At 36.8% G+C, this 22,164-nt stretch overlaps 1 protein-coding gene across 2 annotated transcripts in view; it reads left to right on the top strand.

Annotated features, from left to right (window-relative positions):
• The window catches only part of GRID2 (glutamate ionotropic receptor delta type subunit 2), a 1,547,682-nt gene that overhangs the window by 942,686 nt on the left and 582,832 nt on the right, over nucleotides 1-22,164 (top strand). For both annotated transcript variants that reach the window (XM_062199157.1, XM_062199156.1), the window contains one exon: nucleotides 5,304-5,465. In XM_062199157.1, the coding sequence (XP_062055141.1) occupies nucleotides 5,304-5,465 (162 nt within the window). The remainder of the gene's footprint in view (nucleotides 1-5,303; nucleotides 5,466-22,164) is intronic.

The raw sequence follows: 22,164 nt of genomic DNA, 5'->3' as shown, positions 1-22,164 counted from the left end.
TTTAAAATATTCCACTAAAAGAACAGCAATTGATAAATAGACTAATCTTGATGAAAATCTTCATTTCACTGAATTTTGAGAAAGCAAAATCATAAATTGGTATTTTTGATTAAATTCTGATCAATAGTATACCACTGACTGATAATTTAGAAGTAGGGAATTCCCTATGAGAAATCGGTCTTACAACTTGGAATCTATAAAAACAATACAAATAGATATGACTGCAGACAGACTTTTACCTTAGAATTCAGATGGGTGCAATTAAAAAATTTCAAAAAACATAAAAGTATGCAAATATGACTAGTGAACTCTAAAGACAGAAATGCAACTACAAAATTGTGTTAATCAATGTTAAGAGAGCAGAAGAGGGTGCAGTGGGCCCATGTAGACCACTTTGGGCTGGTACCTATTTTAATGTACATAGAAGGGAGATGACATTTAGAAAGAACAGAGAACAAGTTTCTCAAACTTAAATTTGTGCCAGACAGACTGAATCCAGGATTAGCCGAAGTTGCAAGACAAATATAAAGGGAAATAGCGTTTTTAGCAATATGTAGAATGAAAAAGAAGTCATCCATTGACTGCTTCCTGAAATTGATGTCAGCTTGTCTGCTAATGGAGAGAAAACAGAAACATTCAGATCCTTTGGATTTTATTTTCTCTGTCAAAAACAAAGTAATATTTAAATTGGTAAGGTTAAAGTTAATAAAAGAAGAGTAAACCAGCATGCTTGGCAAGCAGATGTAATTGCAATATCATAATTTAGAAATACTAGAGGAATACTTGGGAAAAGGACCAAAATATGAGATCGATATATTTTCCAAGTTTTCAAAAGGAAGGAGAAGATATTCTGACAATCAGAGTTTAGTATACTAAGCATGTCTATTTAGAGAGCTATTGAATATTTTGTCAAATAAATGATTTGATGGTAGTTAAAATAAGACAATTTAAGAATAAACACTTACAAACCCAGCCCTCTTAGACAGGTTTTGTAGATTGGAAGACTATTATAGATATTGTTTGCTGAATTCTGTTTGCTGCTTGACAGAATTCCTTGTGAAAAACTTTTTGAAGTTATTGAAAGGTCAGAATAGATTGGTGCCACTCACGATTTTCACCAGTGGGCTCCTTAAGAACACAAGATAATAAACAATCTGGACTTAGGGGAAAAAATAAAAATATTTAAATGTCTAATAATTACTCTCAGAAATTATAATATGATTTTCTATAAAATTAAAAAGCATACCTGAAATAATTTGCCTATTATTTAGTTGTATTTCCCCACTCTGAAAGCAAAAATTAATATTCTTAGAACTGTCAATCAAATCTTTGCATGATATGGATATGTCTAAAATATGCCTTTCATGTATTCTAAAGCTTTGTATAATTCTTAATACATATAACTTACAACCACGGGTTTTACCTTCAGTTTGAGAGATATAGAACCAGAAAAATACCAAACTGCACTGATAAATATTTCACTCTTGAAATGCAAGGAACTCTTTGTGGTCATCCATAAGATTCTATCTTTTGTTCTAATATTTTCAAAATGTTTATCACTAGATATATGTAAATGAATAAATCATGCCTATCAAATTTATAAATTATGTAACTGGAAGAGAGAAAGCTTATGTTGTATTGCATAGTCAAATCCAAATTATTAATATTGACTGAATAATAAGCCTGAAAATTGAAATTTCAAAGATAAAATACAGGTTCAAAATCAATTAGACTAAGTCTGGATATTAGAGTTCCGGTTTGACAGCTGTTCAAAGCTGTTAAGTTGAAGGTAAATTCAGTATGAGCTTAGTGCAAGTCATATTTGCTGTAATCCATTTTAAAATATCTTGGGCTCTATGTCAGAAGCATTTTGCCAAGAGCAAGATAGATAATATCTTACCCTACTCTCTCCTTGTCAGATTACATCTGCAATGATGTGTCACTTCTGGTTACTAAAGTTTTTTTTTTTTTTAAAGATTTATTTATTTATTTATTTGAAAATCAGAGTCACACAGAGAGAAGGAAAGGGGGAGAGAGAGAGAGAGAGAGAGAGAGGTCTTCCATCTGCTGGTACACTCCCCAATTGACTATAATGGCCAGAGCTGCACCAATCTGAAGCCAGGAGCCAGGAGCTTATTTCGGGTCTTCCACACAGGGACAGGGGCCCAAGGACTTGGACCATCTTCTCCTGCTTTCCCAGGCAATGGCAGAGAGCTGAATTGGAAGAGGAGCAGCCAGGATTCAAACCAGCTCCCATATGGGATGCCGGCACTGTAGGCAGTGGCTTTACCTGCTATGCAACAGCGCTGGCCCCCTTGTTACTAAAGATTTAACAGAAACATTGAAAACCAAGAAAAGGATCAACGATGACATGAGGATAAATCTAGAAGTTTCTAACAGATGAAGAAAAACTGCAGGAAAGAGGATATTTCAGGGCTAGCAATAGTCCCATTTCAAGAGGTTATCACATGGAGGTATGCGAGATGGCACCATCAAAATGTCATGTTTGGATAGACTCTAGTTTGTCAGATTTCTCATACCTTTTCTTTTAAAAAAATATTCATTTATTTGAGAGAGAGTCAGAGGAAGGGAGAGACAGAGAGAGGTCTTCCATCCATTGGTTTACTCCCCAAATGGCTAGAGCTGAGCCAGTGATCCAAAGACAGGAGCCAGGAGCTTCCTCCAGGTCTCCCACGTGATTGCAGGTGCCCAGGCATTCGGGCCATCATCCACTGCTTTACCAGACCTAAAGCAGAGAGCTGATTTGGAAGAGGAGAAGTCAGGACATGAACTGGAACTCATATGGGATGTCAGTGCCACAGAGGGAGGCCCTGCCCACAGCACCATCCCCAGATTTCTCCTATCTTTAACTCCTGTCAAACCCACCTGACTTTAAACTGGACTTCCTTTATTTCATGTCTTTCCAGTCTTTGACTTCTTTTATGTGATAATTGTTTACCAAAAACCAGATTGTTCTAGGTTCCAGGCTATATTTAAGGGACGTGAAGTATAGGGAAAGAAAAGTATGGGGGGGAGGGGGGAGGTGTACTACTGAAGTAGGAGTCTCTGTCTAGCCAAAACTAGTATTGTAGTCGGAAAGGCAGATAAACAGGTGGTTAGTATCCCATGTGTCAGTAGAGGCGTGCACTGGAGCTTCTGGGAGAGAAAAGAAGACTGCTCAGCAGAGTCTCAGTGGAGGTGAGGATGAGAGGGGGATTCTCCTAGCACGTAACCTTTGAACCAACTATTGGAAGACGTTAACTAGCATGAGGAAGGTAAAGAGACATCAAATGATGCTACCACCACAATCTCATATACATACTTAGAGCCATCAGTCAAAGAGAAGCAAAATAAAGATAGACAAGAGGAAGCAACTTTGAAGCAGTGGAGCCAGGAAAGTTTAGAACAATTCCAGATAATTGCATAATATTTAAAAAACTGTTTATTTATTTTCATATCCTTGAAAGAGTGAAAGAGAGGAAGGGTGTGTGTGGAGGAGAGAGAGAGAGAGAGAGAGAGAGAGAGAGAGAGAGAGAGAGGAATATCTTCTGTCTGCAGGTTCAACAGTCAGGGATGGGCCAGGTTAAAGCCAGGGTTTCCCACAGGGGTGACAGGGACCCAAGCACTTGAGCCATTATCTCTGCCTCCTAAGATAAACTAGCAGGGAGCTGAATCAGAAGCAGAGCAGCTGGAACTTAAACCAGCACTCTGATAAGAGATGCGGGCGGCCCAAACAGTGCCTTCATCCGTGCTGTCACAAGGTCCACCCCATAGCAGATCATTTTGAGAACTCTGTCCAGACGTTTTCCCTGGGTTGTGGGATACAGCCTACTCCTCATCCTTCATGCTGCTTCTACATCTTTCTATTGGTCTTCACAGTCTGATTCTGACTTGAATTTTGATTCATGGGCTACTATTAATTTCAAGTCTCACACTCCATTTGTAGCACGTTTCAGTCATTATCTTCCTATCCCCCCTGTAATTATCTGGGTGGAGTCGGGGCGGGGGTGTTTCCATTCAAGGAATAAACTTGAATGTCTGAAATATGTGAGTGTTCCATGTCTCCTCAAAGAAAACCTACTTTCTGGAAGTATTAGAAAATATTGCTCAACAAACAGAAATGGTTAAAATTTTCCTAGGATGTGAAAAAATACACATAACACTGCTAGGAAGCGCTTATTAACAGCTGTGCATAGCATTAAACTAATCAGCACAGTAGTCAAAGCCTAGATCTATTCCGTGTTGTAAGCAGTCTGTTTCGGAAGTTTTCTTCGTGATTAATTATACCCAAAGGACTATCTATACAGTGTTTTTCCCCCTGTGTTTTTAGGAAAAATTATGAAAACAAGGGACTTTTTAAAACCTCAGGAAAAAAATGTTTTAAGATGAAACTAATTTTCATTACTACATTGATTCATCCAGTTTTAATATGATATTGTGATATAAAATCTGAGGTAATAATAAGCATTTTACAACTTTAATCAACCTAGGATGTTAATGTTTTTGAATAAATTTTAATTTCTTTGATAACTTATTGACAACACAGAAGGTCATTCTGGCAGGACATAATTGCAAATATTGGTTATAAATCAACTTTCAATCCATATAGAAAGAAGATCATGACACGCTTACTACAGAAGAAGAAAGTGCTAATGGAAACCCGCACTCACAAAGAGTTAACAATTGATAATATTTGCCAGGTCAATGAGTTGCAGTGCCTGTGTATATCATGTTTTCATACAGATCCTTGATCATTGTGATATTTATGAATGGCTCTGGTTGGTCTCTCGTTTGGTCATGACAACATCCCTATAACACAAACGTATACACAGCTAGCTGCTTCTTTTTTGTACCATGCCGCTCTCCTTATATGTACGATCAAATTGAGGTTTCTCCACTGAATAACTAATATGCAAAAACTTGACATATTCAAAAATGTATTATTCAGTTTGCCCTTCTAATCTAAAACCTCTAGATCTCTACCTCTTCAGAAAGAAATAAGGGCCAGTGATTTTCTAAGGTCTGACATTAACAGCCTTGCTCTGTCAAAACTTTTCTTTCTCTCTTTTTTTTATCTTCTCTTTCATACCTAAATAAGCTGAAAAAGCAATTGAGGCATACAGTCAGACGAGACTTCATATTCAATAGCAAAACTGCAGGGAAAAGGAAAGAAAGAAACCTTCTGCTTAAGAAATCACCTAGTCAACCAGTCATCTATGACGTGCACGGCTTCACTGATGGTTTTCGTATTCTTGGTGGTTGGCATCCATGACTCTAACAATCGCTCTCTAATGTCTTTTCAGATTTCAAACCTTTACATATATGACACGGTGCTGCTGCTTGCTAACGCTTTTCATAAGAAGCTAGAGGACCGAAAATGGCACAGCATGGCAAGTTTATCCTGTATCAGAAAGAACTCGAAGCCCTGGCAGGGAGGGCGCTCCATGCTGGAAACCATTAAGAAGGTAACCTCAGAGCCGTGTTTCACCCTTGCTAACTTTCCTGTAAACAAGTCTTTTAGAAGGATTGCTTTTTTTTCTCACTCATCTGGCTAATTCAAAGCAGAAATTAGTGTGACAGGGAAACAAAAATGAAAAACATCAGAGAGTCACCAACATATGAACAAAGGGAGGCCTTATTTATTTATAAAGGAATTCTATGCAAGTAAAAATTGATGGTCGGGATCTTTTAAATTGCCCTGGCTACATCATTAGGGTTAGAAATTCTCAAATTATTGTGTTGCTGTAACAAAGTACATAAAATTGTGAATTAATTTTTCTTTTAACCACACTAGCAACTGAGCAAATTTCCAGCAGACTTCCTGGTTTTTCATTTAGATGATCCATGGTAAGGCTTTGGATGTGGTGACCTTTAATTCGTCTTAGGATAGAGATATGGCCTATGAATGGCAAATACAGTGCAGCACCTGTGAACTATTTTGGGTACTTGACTGTATTCTTCTCCACTGGTAAGGGGTTGCTTAGCCTGGCTGCGGCCTGCTTGGCGGAGCTCCCTGGTCCGTTCCCAGAAGGCAGTTTCTGTTGTTGAGCTCTTCCCTGTGGTCTAAGTGTTCTGTGGTTTATTAGCCTCTTTGTCATGTCATCCATGCTGACATTTTCTGTTTGTCTTGCACAGCTTCTTGGATTTAAAATGAAATGATAAATAAAGCAAACAAATGTCTCCTGTAGCATTTACACAAAGGCGACAGCCACTTGGGTTTACGTTCTTTATTTTGCCCATCCTTTTTCATTCTGCATGGGTTTGCCTTTTTCTCCTGAAACAAAAAAGAAAAACAGCTAGTTAATGGAGATACGAATGGACTTGGAAAGTCAGAGAAAAATCAAGAAAGTGAACCTTAGAAGTGAAGTGAGTGCACACACACACACACACACAAAACCGAGAAAGTAGAGGAAAGAACTATTTCAACTGGAATATAGCCTGGATTTTCCTCTCAGTGCTGTTTCCTCTTTGCAAAAGAGCTACTCTACTGAGAACTTAGGTTCCTATTAACAGAAGTACTGGAGAAGTTAAATATATTGAATATATTGGCAGAGAAGCATTTTTCAGCTGAGAGATGACTGTCTAATAAAAACTCAAGGTGTTGCCAAAATTTCCCAGCCTATCTTTGTGGAGAGCTGGCAGGTATGAATCCACGGGAGGTTGTTGAACATGATTCTGATGCTGCCAATTTATTAATTCATGGTTTGGCTAGGGTGTGGGAGCTTGAATATAGTCATTCCCTGCAGCTTTCTCACAAACACAAGACAACGGTTTAGGAGGTTGCTTAGGAAACACTTTTTTAGTGAAAGTGTTAGTGGGAAGGAAGGAGAGACAACAGAATATAAGGCATTTCTCATGTACATAAAATTCAGTACATAAATTCAGTACATAAAATGTTACTGTTAGGAAACTGATAAAATGGGACTGCCATTGTAGCACAGTGGGTTAAACCAACACTTGCAACACCAGCAGCCCATATGGAGTGCTGGCTCAAGTGCCAGTGCTCTGCTTCTGACCCAGCTTCCTGGTAATGTACCTTGCGAGGCAGTGAGTGATGACCCAAATGCCAGGGCTCCTGTCACCCATGTGGGAGAGCAGGATTGGGTCCTGGCTTCAGTCTGGACCAGACCTGGTTCTGGCGGCCATTTGGGTAATAAATCAGTGGAAGAAAGATATCTGTCTCTGTTTCTCTATTTCTCATTGCCGCTCTGCCTTTCAAATTGATAAATAAACCTAAAATAAAATAAAGATGTAATACAGGAATTATGGAATTTTCTTTGGGGGACTATTTGCATATTTGTCCCTGTAAATTGTCTTTCCCAGTGTCATTATTTAAAGGAATATATCCAGTTTGTAAATATGCGCCCAGAGACCACATTTGGGTGAGATATAAATGACTGAGAATGTTCACTTTCTTTATTTTTCACTTCACAGTTTAAACTGACCTGAAACATGGAGTTGTGGAGTTTTTTCCTATTGCCTTTTGCCCCACATGAGTACTTTGAGTCATTCTCTTCAGATGTTGAGGCCGCTGATAGTCCACACTCCAGGGGAGTGTGAGCGGACGCTTAGCACCCACAGCGACTCTGGGGAGAGCAGAGCAAGCCCAGGCAGATCCAGGTTACTTTGGGCAAGGGAGAAGGAGTGAGCTGGACCTTCTTGCTGGGAGTAGGTGGGGCTAGAAGAAAGCCCCGCCAATGTAGATTGGAGATTTTAAAAACTTCAGTTTCCCAAGGGAGTCAAATACGGAGGTGCATGGTAGATTTTCTCAATCAGCTTTTCCGAGCGACTCCAAAGGGGAAAGGGAATGTCTAAGAAGAAGTCTGCAGGAAAGCATCACAGATGCGGTCGGGCTGTTTGTTACCATGGGGACATTCTAGTGATAAATTCTTAATTGCATTCAGGTAAACACAACACGGCCATATGAAGGGCATGCTCTTAGAAATTTTATGAGTAAGAATAAAAACTAGTTTCTGTCCACAAATCCACTGATATCCTCGTTATGGAGATGATACAAGTGAGCTTAAACATAACTCAGTTGACGTAAGTCCCGGAAATGTCCAGTATAGGGGAGGTGGCTGTTTCTCAGATACTCTGTTGCAGCCTTATACTTCATTGTATGAATTAGTGGAACAAGTGCCTCTCCATTTGTTTTTCAATTTCAAGAATTAGAGATTAATTCTCAATATTTATTTTCCCTGGTTATGATCAATACCACCATGCCACTGTTATTTTCATGAATCTTAGATGATTTTTGAGAGATTATAAAATTTAAACATTCAGTCTTCTCATCTATGGCCTGGTATCCATCCATATAACCATCTTTTGATACCTCTTCTTAAATATTTATGGTGGTGCTCTTCATATATATTTCCATTGTATTCATTCCTACCTTTTTAAAAAAGATTTAATTTTTAAACTATTTGAAGGGCAAAGAGAAAGAGAGGGAGGGAGGGAGGGAGGCAAAGAGAGAGAGAGAGAGAGAGAGAGAGAGAGATAATCTTCTATCTGCTGATTGACCCAGCAAATGGCTGCAACAGCCAGTGGAATATTACCCCGCACTGAAGCCAAGAGCCAGGAACCCTATCCTGATTGCCCACATGGGTGGGAGAAACTCAAGTCTTGGGCCATTATCCACGGCCTTTCTGGGTGCATTAGCAGGAAGCTGAACTGGAAGCCCAACAGCTGGGTCGAAAGCATGCACTTTGATATGGGATATTGGTTCCACAAGCAGGGATTGAACTCTCTGCACCACCATACTGACCCTTCATTCCTAAAATTTTATAGTATACTGTGTATGTGTGTGTGTACACTTGCACTAATATACCCGTACCATCATAAAGGGAATGTTTTCAAAGTAGTTATTTTGAATATAAAATGAAATTATTGTTTAATATATTTTACTGACCTGATCAACTTTTGAAATTTAATTACTGATTCTCATTTCTTTCTTTATATCTTATTCTCTTGTGTAGACATTGTGTATCTTGTAGTCATTGATATCTTCCTTGAATAAAATCAGTGTTATCACTTCAATTCTAATGGTGTGTGTCATTAAAATTTAAAACTTTTCTTTGCTTTCATATTAGCTTACACTTATAATCTGATATATAATTTTAGGAACAAATATCAAGTATTATTCTATTAAGTTTATATTTTAAAAGATAAATGTTTTTGAATTTTAAGAAGAAAATATTTTCTATTTAAAAGTTTTATAATTTTTGTACTTAAAGTATTTATTAATAAATCATAGAATTTTAGAATACCAAGGTACAATAAAGTTGATTTAAACTATTTTTCCTGATTTTAAGATGTAGAAAACTGAACCTTAAGAAAATTAAGTAGCTTACTAAGGCTTAGCCAGTTAATGAATTTTAAATACCAAGTTGCTTTGATTTCTAGTTGTGTGTTCTAAGTACCATTCCACTTCCCTTTCATTCTGCATAACAGTGGTTTTTATTCATGCCTGTCACAAGCATTTGGCTAAAGAAAACACACAGACTGAGAAGACACAGAAATGAACACTATGATTAGTGTCGTATAAACATCATCTAAGATTCAAGATAGTGTCTTTTGTAATCTTGAGTTTATTATTAGAAGTTACATTTAATTGCAATATGTGTGTTTGGGGGAGGGAGTTTTAATATTGTAGAATCTTATTTGATGTTTATACTTTGCAGAAGCTTACCAACTTTATAATTGCATAAGTCAAGTCAATAAAAGAGGAGTGCTCTAGAAGGGAGTGGGAGAAGCTCTTTGCAGATGGATCTAACCCCAGTGCATTTTCAGAACCACAATTTGAAAAATGGTTCCCTCTTGCATTGATTTATGTTTAAATAAGTTTTAAATTTATATAAGGTGAATGGATTTTGTGAATTTCATATACACAGTTTTAAGAGCATAATACTTCCCACCCCACTTGGGCCCTCCCCTGCTTCTATACTCCCTCTTCCTTCTTTTCTTATTTTTTTTTAATTTTACTATGACGTACTTTCAATTTTCTTTATAATTACAAGATTAACTATTCACTAAATAAAGAACTAAACAAGTAGTAAGTAAAAAAAATACCACTCTTCTTTAAGAGCATAGACAAGCACTATCAATAATAATCAAATCTCAAAATGTCAATTTCACTCATATGCATTACATTTTTATTGTACTCTGTGTGTTAGTTACACAAATCAGGAAAAACATAATATTTGTCTTTTGGGGATTGACTGATAATAGTATCCAGTTGCACCCATTTTGTTGCAAAAGACAGGATTTCATTCTTTTTCATGGCTAAGTTAATGGACACGTAGGTTGATTCCATATATTACCTATTGTGTTTTGAGTGCTATTGGCTCAATATACAGATAATACTTTCATCATTACATTCATGCTGAATTCATTTCATTTGAGTAAATTCCCAGGAGTTGAATTGCTGGGTCATATGGTAGATCTGTTTTCAGATTTCTGATAAATCTCCAGACTGCCTTCCATAATGGCTGTATAGTTCTAATTCCCACCAATGATGTATTAGGATACCTCTTTTCCAGATGCTCATTAGCATTTGTTATTTTTTAATATTTGAGTGATGGCCATTCTAACTGGGTGTGGTGAAATCTCATTGTGGTTTTTATTGGCATTATCCTAATGGCCAGTTATTGTGTACATCTTTCCATGTGTCTGTTGGCCATTTGTATTTCATCCTTTGAAAAATGCCTGTTCAAGTTCTTTGCCCATTTCTTAACTGGATTGTTTGTTTTGTTGTTGTTGAGTTTTTTGATATAATATATCCTGGATATTAATCCTTTATCAGATGTAGAGCTTGCAAATATTTTCTCCCGTTCTGTCAATTGCTTTTCTTTACTTTCTTGAGTGTTTCCTTTGCTGTGAAAAAACTTATTGAATTAATGGAATCCTGTTTGTCTATTTTTTCCTTAATTATCTGTGCTTCTGGGGTCTTATCCAAGAAGTCCCTGCCTACACTAATGTCTTACAGTGTTTAACCTATGCTTCCTCTTATAACTTAATACTTGCAGGTCTTAGATTTAGATATCTGATGGCTTGTGAGTTTATTTTTATATAGGTTGTAAGTTAGGGCATTTGTTTCATATTTCTGCATGCAGAGATCCAATTTTCCCAAAGCTATTTGTTGAAGAGATCGTCTTTACTCCAGGGATTGATTTTAGCTCCTTCATCAAATATTGGTTGGTTGTAGATGCGTGGATTAATTTCTGGAGTCTCTAATCGGTTCCATTGGCCCACATGTCTATTTTTGTGCCATTACCAGGCTGTTTTGATTATAATCACCTGCTAATAACCTTGAAATCTGATATTGTTATACCTCCAGCTTTATTTTATTGTTTAGGGTTACTTTAGCTATTTGGGGTCTCTTGTGATTCCATATGCATTTTAGGGTAATTTTTTTCCAGATCTGAGAAGAATGTCTGTTTTTTTTTTTTTTTTTTTTTTTTGGTATATCATTGAATCTGCAAATTCCTTTGGGTAGTATGGACATAATGATTATAATAATTCTTCTAATCTATGAACCTGGACAATTTTTCCATTTTTTATGTGTCTTTTTTCATTTCTTTCCTTAATATTTTGTAATTTTAATTGTACACATCTTTCACATCCTTGATTAAATTTGTCCCAAGGTATTTAAAGTTTTTGTAGCTATTGTGAATGAGACTGAACATACAAGTTCTTTCTCAGCCATGGCATTGTTTGTGTGTACAAATGCTATTGGTTGTGGTTTGTTGGTTTTATATCCTTCAACTTTGCCGAACTCTGTTAACAGTTCCAGTAATCTCTAACTGGAGTTTTTGGTTTCCCTATGTATAGGATCATATCACCTGCAAACAAGGATAATTTGATTTCCTCCCTTTGATTTTTCTTTTCTTATCTAATGGCTGTGGTTAAAACTTCCAGAACTGTATTGAATAGTAATGGTGAGAGTGGGCATCTTTGGCTGGTTCCAGATCTTAGTAGAAATGCTTCCCACTTTCCCCCCATTCAATTTGATGCTAGTTGTGGGTTTGTCATACATGCTTTAATTGTGTTGAGGAATGTTCCTTTTATAACCAGTTTGCTTAAGGTATTTTAAATCATGAGGATGCTCTATTTTATAAAATGCTTTCTCTGCATCTATTGAGATAATCATATGGTTTTAATTCTCCAGTTTGTTAATGTGATTTATCACATGTATTGGTTTGTGCATGTTGAACCATCACTCCAGGAGTAAATCTCACTTGATCTGGATGAATGATCTTTCTGATGTGCTGTGGGATTCAATTAGTTAGTATTTTGTTGAGGATTTTTGCATATCTATTCATCAGAGATAATGGTCTATAGTCCTCTCTCTGCTCTATCTTTTTCTGGTTTTGGAATTAAGGTGATGCTGGCTTCATGGAAGGAGTTTGGGAAGGATTCCCTCCATTTCCATTGTTTTGAATAGTTTGAGAAGAATTGTAATTATTTCTTTTTTAACAGTGTGGAGGAATTCAGCAGTGAAGCCATGAAATCCTTGGGTGTTCTTTTTTGGGAGGGTCATTATTACTGATTCAATCTCTGTTTTGGTTATTGGTCTATTTAGGTTTTCTATGTCTTCATGAGTGTATTTCAGTAAATTGTGTATATCCAGAAACTTATCCATTTTTTGTAGGTTTTCCAATTTGTTCATATATAGCTAATTCTATTCATTCCTGATGAATCTTTTTTATTTCTGTGGTATCCATTGTAACATCTACTTTATCATCTCTGATTTTATTAATTTGGACTTTTCTCCTGTTTTTGTTTGGTTAGTTGAACCAATGGTATGTCAATTTTATTTATTTTTTCAAAAGTAAAAGCACTTCATTTCACAGATCTTTTATATTTTTTTAGTTTTAATGTTTATTTCTTTTCTAACTTTAATTATTTCTTTCCTCCTGCTAATTTTGATTTGGCTTGTTCTTGTTTTTTAAGATCCTTATGATGCATTGTTAGATCATTTATTTGATACCTTTCCAATTTCTTGATGTAGTCATTACTTGCTACAAACATTCCTGTTAATACTGCTTTGGCTGTGCCCACATTTTTTGATATGTTGTGCTTCATTTAGAAATCAACTTAACCACTGCTGTTATACTTTATTTCTTATACATTGGGTGATAGCGTCATGCTCATGCAACATGGACAGCCTATTTTTATTTGAAGAATTGTTCTATGTTTAAACAAAATTTGTTTTTCTATTATTTTTTGCATTAATAGTCTTAATTTTGAAATAATTTTCAATAGTATACTTCATTAATTAATTTATTGCTCTTTTAAGGGTTTTTTGTCAAAGGCTTATTTTTTGGAATGCATTGTGTAAACTCTTTTATGGTTTTACTCAAAATAGAAATTTGCAGCATAGTAGTGAATATTGACTACATACACAAAAAGCTATTATCTGAGAGATAACGTAAGGCCCCTAAATGTGATAAAAATAGGATTCTGTGGAATCTTAGAGAAGAGTGTAATGTGCTGTGTTAGACACTCAGAGATAACTGCCTGATGTTAAGGCCCTCATTCTTTATGAGGGTGCACAGCCCAACAGCTGTACCTCTGCTCAGGAATTGCCGTGGTCAGAAGAAAATTGCTCACTGGCTTCCTAGAAGCATCTTGTACCAAATTAATGGCCACTGTAGAGCTAAAGAGATCCATATGTTGTCCCTCAATTTGAAAAAAAAGTCTGAAAGATCATTGTGACAACAGCCTGCCCCACTGGGTCCCTTGAAACAGTTATGTTTTCATCACAATTTCCCCTCCCCCTCCCCCTCTGCACCATCCTCCCTGACTCTCTTGCAGGTGCTCTTAGGAGCATATCAAGTAAACCTCTTGAATGCAAGCAAATATCCTTCTCAGAGCAGTTTCCTGGGTAACCTGACTTAAAAACAGAGAATAGACTAGTAAACATTTGCATGGAGCTGATAGTATCTAAATGGAAATAAGAAAACTAGCCTGCTTGAGATATGTAAATCCATGTGAGGAGGAGATCTCAGGTGGTGAGTGTGCTCTAACTGAGGTATCTAGTGGAAGAAATCATAGATACAATAACAAAAGTAATTGTTTGGACTGCAAAGAAATTGAGGAAAAGAATTCATTTTGTTTGTAAATGATACTAAAGAATTTTTGGATAAAATCACATCTGTGTTTTAGAAAGAATACCTGTGATTTTTTGTTTAATAGAAAATCTAAGAAAAAGATTACATTCAAAATATGTGATTACATGTAAAACCAGTGACCACTTCCTATGGATTCTGCATGAGCAAGCCAATGTATATTCTTTACATTTTTAAATCAGACATTTCCGCATTGGCTTTAATTTCTGTTAATTCCTATGGTATAATTTTATTCAAAACTGAATGTGAGAAAATAAAGACACCTGTGTTTGTGTAGTATCCCATATCTTTAAGTACTGATATGTTTTTCTCATATGGATATATATTGACAGCTAAAAGATACAGGGAGATTGCAAAAAGTTCAACTAAAAACTGCACATGGATTTTAATATTTTGTACCAAAATAAGCTTATTTTTAATTTCATTTTTCAATCATATTAATATCTTAAAGAATATTAAATATTAAAATTATTTCTATTTTGTATGTTAATTTATATATTCAAAAATATTCATTGCATACTGATGCCATATGCCATCCTGTGACATCACAGAATAAGGAAGAAAAATAGAAATATCAAAAATAATTACAAATGTGATCAGCTCTACAAAAGAGGAAACACCACCTGCCCTAGAAATATGCTACTGGTAGACCTCCTGGGGTCTAAGATTTACAAGATACTTGAATTTGTTCAGGTTAAGCAGGCAGTAGCCATGAAAGGAAAGGGAAGAACATTCTAGAAATGAGGAAGGAAGACGCTTTCATGCTAGGAAAGAAGAATGTTAGCTGGGTTGAAGGAAAGAGAGCTTGGCACATTTAAAAGTCTGAAAGAAAACCAAGAGAGGTAGAATAGAGAGAACATGGACATGATCCTTCATTAACTTAGAGGGGTACACAGGGGAAAGATCCTTAAGTGTTGGGTAAGCCATATCAAAGTTCTAAGCTTTATTCCAGGAGGAAGGTGACAGAGTGTAACAATAATGAGAATACCCTATGGTGGCTTGTTGGCAGCCACTCGACAAACTAAGCGAAGACACAGTACTCAGTCCGTTCATCAGCGTTTAATGCCTTGAAGCTTTCAAGCCAAGGTAGGGAGCTTGGCGACAAGGGACCGGAGGCTGCCTTTTTGAGAGGCTCTTCAACCACCGGCCCCAAGCACAGCAAGAAACAAGTATATATACCCACAGCCCCACAAGCTCAAAGATGGTTTCACAGAGTCAGTATAGCATAACAAACAAAAGGTTACATAAAATTCAAACAACCGATAACATCAATAACATCCTGTTATGCAGTTAGAGGTCTAGAACACCTGCATATCTCAGGCAAGTCTTGGCGTAAACAGGTTGCCTTAACCTGAGGTTAGGGCTAGGTATGGAAAATTCCATATGACAGTGCTATATGTGGGGGTAGCTCCCCACAGTGGCTAAGTGGAGAATCCATCTGCAACTGTCTTTGATTCAGAACAGAGTAGATAAAACACCCCCAGTGAAGAGGATAACGCTCCTACATGGAGGAGGCCTGGGCAAGGGTGTAGGCTGTGAGATGGATAGGAACATCCATGACCACCATCCCTGCCTTCCCAGGCTCATTAGCAGGGAGCGGACTCAGAAGTGGAGCAGCTCTGACTGGAGCCAGCACCCTGATATGGGATTCTGGCATCTCAAGTGGCAGCTCAACCTGCTGCACCACAATGTTGGCTCCCACACTAATATTTTTAACTTTATGAGCTCACTTATTTATTTGGAGCCCACATCCATGATATTCGTTTTTCTGTGCTTGTCTTCCGTGACTTAACATAATGACCTGCAGTTCCATCCATGTTATTGCAAGTGATAACACTTCACCACTTTTTATTCCCTGGGGTCTAGGTACCACATTTTCTTTACCAGTGGGTGGTCATTTTGGTGGTTTCCTAAAGAGTGCTGCAATAAACATAAGAGGGCAAATGTCTCTTTGATAGACAGATTTCATTTCCCTTGGATATATACCCAGAAATGGTATTGCTGGAGTAGTTCCGTATTTTAGATTCTGAAGATCCTCCATATACTTTCACAATGGCTGTATTAAATTGCATTCCCACCAACTGCTAACATGTATTGTTCTTGGTCTTTTTGATAATAACCCAACTTACTGTAGTGAAATTGTATTGCGTTGTGATTTTGATTTGAATTTCTCTGAAGATTAGTGCTATTGACCGTATATTCATGTACTTGTTGCTCAGTTGTTTTCCTTTGAGAAATACTTAGAGATATATATTCTGGATATATTTCCTTGTCAGATGGAGAGTTTGCAAATATTTTCTTCCACTTTGTAGGTTATCTATCTTCTCTGTTAGTTGCTTTGCTGGGCAAGAGCTCTCTAGTTTGATGAAATCCCATCTATCTGGTTTTGCTTTTATTTTCTGTGCCCTTGGTATCTCATCCAGAAAATCCTTGAAAATTCCAGTGTCCTATTCTGTTTTCTTCTTTTGTCTCAAAGTAGCATGTTTCACATTTATTACAAAGACCATTTTTTCCTAGTGTATGTTCTTAGAAGCTTTGTCAAAGATCAGTTGTCAAATATCAGATGAGTGGGTTTACTTCTAGGGTCTCTTTTATGTTCCACTGGATTATGGATCTGTTTTTATGTCAAAACCATGTAATTACTGTAGATTTGTAAAATGTAAAATGTTTAATTATCAGATTGTAATGCCTCCTGAGGGTTTTTGTTTGTTTTGTTTTGTTTTTGCATAAAATTGCTTTGACTATTTCAGGATCATTGTGGTTCGTTACAAATTTTAGTAGTGCTTTGTCTACCTCTGTGAAAAGTATCATTAGCATGTTGATAGTGGTAGCATTAAATCTCTAAATCACTTTGGGTAATATGCACATTTTAATGATACTGATTCTTCCAATCCATGAGCACAGGGTGTCTTTCCCTGTCTTTGTGTTCTCTTCAAGTTCTTTCATCAGTGATTTATAATATTTGTTGAAGAGCTCTTCCACCTCTTGGGTTAAAAATACTCACATGGATTTTATTTTACTTTATTAAGGCTGTTGGAAATGAGTTTGTGTTCTTGATTCCTTTTCAGCTGTTTCCCTATTGGTGTGCACCCATGCTCCTGGTTTTTGCTCATTGACTTTGTATCTTCCAACTTTGCTGGATTTGTTTATTAGTTCTAACAGCTTTTTTGTGGAATCTTTGGATTTTCCTATATTTAAGGTCATGTCATCAACAAACAGTTTGACTTCCTCCTTTTCAATTTTGATGCCTTTTGTTTCTTTCTCTGGCCTAACTGCTCTAGCTAGGAACTCCAGTATTATGTGTAACAGTTGTTTGACAATACAGATAGTAAGTTGAATTGAATAAGAGTGACGAAAGGGGCATCTGTGTCTTGTTTCAGATAGCATTCATTTTCTTCCCATGCTATATATGACCTTTATTATGTTGAGGTATATTACTTCTATTCCTTATTTAGTCAGAGTTTTCATCATGAAGGAAGTTGAGTTTTATCAAATATCTTTTCTGCCTCTATTGAGATGATTGTATGATTTATGGCCTTCATTCTGCTGATTGACGTGCATATATTGAGCCAGACTTGCATCCCAGGGTTGAATCCCACCTGATCATTGTGACAGATCTTGTTAATGGGCTGTTGGCCTTGATTTGCTAGTGCTTTTTGTTGAGGATTTTTACACCAATGTTTATCAAGCATGCCGGCCTGTAGCTTTCTGTTTGTTGTGTCTTTGGTTCTCATACCAAGGTTAATGCTGGTCTCATAAACAAGTTTGGAAGAATTCCCTCCTCTTCAATTTTCTGAAGTAATTTAAGGATCAGTGTTTTTCCTTTTTAAATGTTTGGTAGAATTCAGTAAAAATTCACCTGGTCCTGGGCTATTATCTAATGTGAGGGTTTTTTTTTTAATTAATTTATTTATTTGAGAGTCAGAGTTACAAAGAGAAAGGAGAGGCAGAGAGAGAGAGAGAAAGAGAGAGAGAGAGGTCTTCCATCTGTTGGTTCATTCCCCAGTTTGCTTCAACGGCCAGAGCTGTGCCGATCCAAAGCCAGGAGCCAGGAGCTTCTTCTGGGTCTCCAATGCAGGTGCAGTGGCCCAAGGACTTGGGCAATCTTCTACTGTTATCCCAGGCCATAACTGGATCAGAAGTGGAGCATCCGGATCTCGAACTGGTACCCATATGGGATGCTGGCGCTTCAGGCCTGGGCATTAACCCATTGCACCATAGCACCGGCCCTAATGGGAGATTTTTAAATTACTGATTCAATTTTGCTACTTGTTATTGGTCTTTTCAGATGCTGTATTTCCTCATGATTCAATCTGAATAAGATACGTGTGTCTAAGAATTTACCCTGTCTTCTAGTTTATTGCATTTTTCCCCATATGCTTGTTCGTTGTAATGTTTAACAATCATTTGTGTTTCTGTGGTGTTGTAATGTCTACATTTTCACCTCTAATTCTGTGTGTTTGAATTGTCTCTTGATTATTCTAGCCATGGGTTTACCAATTTTGTTTATTTTTTTCAAAGAACTAGCTCTTGATTTCATTTTTTGTATAAGTTTTTTAGTCTCTAAGTAATTTATTTGTGCTTTGCCTTTTATTATTTCTTTCCTTTTTCCAATTTTGGATTTTATTTAACCCTGCTTTTCTAGTGCCTTGAAGTAAAGCAATAAGCTCTTTATTTGAGATCTTTCTAGTTTTTTTGAGGCAGGCATTGATTACTATAGATTTCCCACAATACTGCCTTTGATGTGTTCCATATGTTTTGATATGTTGTGTTTTCATTTTCTTTCATCTCAAGAAAGTTTTAAATTTTCTTCTTGATATCTGCCTTGATCCATTAATTGTCCATTGGTAAGTTGATTAATTTCCATGTATTTGTATTATTTCCAAAGTTCCTTCTTGGTGATTTTTAGTTCTATTGCATTGTAATCAGAAAAGATATCCATATTGTTTTAAATCTTCTAAATTTATTGAGATTTATTTTGCAACCTACACTCTGTCCTAGAAAATGTTCCATGTACTTTTGAAAAAATTATATTCTACAGCTGTAAGATAGAAAGTTCTGTAGATGTCAGTTAGGTCCTGTTGATTCGGGGTGCAATTTATCTCTGCTGTTTCTTTGTTGATTTTCAGGCTAAATGATCTGTCCCTTTCAGAAAGTGGGTATTATTCTCTCCTACTACTATTGTATTGGATCCCATCTACCTTATTCAGTCTATTAATATTTGCTTTATATAATTGAATGCTCCAATATTGGGTGCATGAATATTTATATTTTATTTCCTCTTGCTAGATTGAGGAAATCATTATATAACGATCTTCCTGCACTATGTTTAACTGCTTTTCATTTAAAATCTATCTTATCTGATGGAGTATGGCTATCCATGCTTTCTTTTGGATTCCATTTTCATGGACTATCTTGTTCCAACCATTCAGTTTCTGTCTGTGTATGCCCTTAGAGGTGAAGTGACTTTCTTGAAAGCGGCATAAAGTTGGGTCCTGCTTTTTTTTTTTTTTAATTAAACTTTTATTTAATGAATATAAATTTCCAAAGTACAGCTTATGGGTTACAATGGCTTCCCCCTCCCAAAACTTCCCTCCCACCCACAACCCTCCCCTTTCCCCTTCCAATCACATCATGATTCATTTTCAATTCTCTTTATATACAGAAGATCAGTTTAGTGTATATTAGGTAACGATTTCAACAGTTTGCCCCTATATAGCAACACAAAGTGAAAAAAAATACTGCGAACTCTAAAGGCTTCCATAGCCCTGGCAACTCATGACTAGAGCCTAGGGAGATTACTGACGCCATGAACAGGAGTGTCAAATTGTTAAGTCAGCAACAGGAGTCACTGTGTACTTACATCCCATGTGGGATCTGTCCTTAATGTGTTATCTAATGTGCAGTGATGCTATAACTAGTACTGAAACAGTATTTTTACACTTTGTGTTTCTGCGTGGGTACAAACTGATGTGATCTTTACTAATTAGATGCTGAATCGATCTTCTGTATATAAAGATAATTGGAAATGAAAAAAAAAACAACCCTGGTGTTAAATTGAAAATGGCATAGAAAATTAATTAATTTTTTTTTAAAAAATATTATGTAGGATCTCTGTCTTTAATGTGCTGTACACTCTTATTTAATGCTATAACTAGTACTCCAACAGTATTTTTTTTTCACTATGTGTTGCTATATGGGGGCAAACTGTTGAAATCGTTACCTAATATATACTAAACTGATCTTCTGTATATAAAGAGAATTGAAAATGAATCATGATGTGATTGGAAGGGGAGAGGGAGCGGGAAAGGGGAGGGTTGCGGGTGGGAGGGAAGTTTTGGGAGGGGGAAGCCATTGTAACCCATAAGCAGTACTTTGGAAATTTATATTCACTAAATAAAAGTTTAATTTAAAAAAATACTTTTGGAGTACTAGTTATAGCATTAAATAAGAGTGTACAGCACATTAAAGGCAGAGATCCTACATAATATTTTTTTAAAAAAATTAATTAATTTTCTATGCCATTTCCAATTTAACACCAGGTTTTTTTTTTTTTTCATTTCCAATTATCTTTATATACAGAAGATTGATTCAGTATATAATTAGTAAAGATCTCATCAGTTTGTACCCACGCAGAAACACAAAGTGTAAAAATACTGTTTCAATACTAGTTATAGCATCACTGCACATTAGACAACACATTAAGGACAGATCCCACATGGGATGTAAGTACACAGTGACTCCTGTTGCTGACTTAACAATTTGACACTGCTGTTCATGGCGTCAGTAATCTCCCTAGGCTCTAGTCATGAGTTGCCAGGGCTATGGAAGCCTTTAGAGTTCGCTGACTTTGTCTGCTAGTACTAACTGATAGAATCAAAAAGGGAGAGAAAGATCCAACATGGGAAGTGGGATACACAGCAGACTCATAGAATGGCAGATGTCCTAAACAACACTCTGGCCTCAGAATCAGCCCTTAAGTCATTCGGATCTGGCTGAAGAGCCCATGAGAGTATTGTAGGCATGGAAAGCCAAGATACCATGGAAAAGAAAAAAAGAAGAAGACCTAAATGAAAGATCTCTGTGAGTGAGATCCCAGTGGAAAGAACGGGGCCATCAAAGAAGGAGGTACCTTTCTCTGAAGGGAGGAGAGAACTTCCACTTTGACTATGACCCTATTGGAATAGGGTCCTGCTTTTTAATCAGACTGGTCATGGTATGTCTTTTAATTGGAGAAGTTAACCCACTGATGTTTAAGGTAGTTATGGATAGATAAGGTCTTATTATTGCCATTTTGTTCCTTTTAAAAATTTTTTTCTAGTTTCTTTTTTTGTCTTTTTCTGTAAACTGCAATGTTCATTCATGGTTCAGTGATCTTCTCTAATAGTGCATTTTGATTTATTATTATTTTTGGTAAGTCTCTGTTTAGGTTTTGCTTTGCAGCCACCTTAAGGTTTACAAAAACTTGTTTGTTTTAATATGCTATATTTTTAAAAAGATTTATTTATTTTGAAAGCCAGATTAACAGAGCAAGAGGGAAAGACAGAGATCTTCCATCCACTGGTTCACTCCCCAGATGGCCACAATGGCCAGCACTGGGCGAAACTAAAGCCAGGAACCAGAAGTTTCATCCAGATCCCACATGTGGGTAATAGGGACCCAAATTCTTGGGACATCCTCTGCTGCTTTTCCCAGCCATTAGCAGGGAGCTGGATTGGAAGTGGAGGAGCAGGGACATGAACTGGCACCCATATGGGATGCTGGTATCACAGGTAGCAGCTTTACATTGAAGGGCCAGAGTAACTATGTTTTGATAAAGTGCCTCCATTTGGAGAGGCAGGCCGGACTTCCCATAAAAGCAGCGTCACTCTGGGGAAACCAAAAGTTACAATGGAACAGCTTGCTAGCCTTCACCATATAAGGAAATCTCCTGGGTCTGACCCAATCAGGAACAAGCACGTTCAATCAGGAAGTACCAGAGGTGACCCCAGCCAATCCACTGTTACCCCACACCCCTCAATGACATAACCCGACT

This window comes from Lepus europaeus, chromosome 8, assembly GCF_033115175.1.
Source record: "Lepus europaeus isolate LE1 chromosome 8, mLepTim1.pri, whole genome shotgun sequence".
NCBI classification, from domain to species: domain Eukaryota; kingdom Metazoa; phylum Chordata; class Mammalia; order Lagomorpha; family Leporidae; genus Lepus; species Lepus europaeus.
The sequence above is the reverse complement of the archived record's forward strand: the minus strand, read 5'-3'. Positions and strand labels throughout refer to the sequence as shown.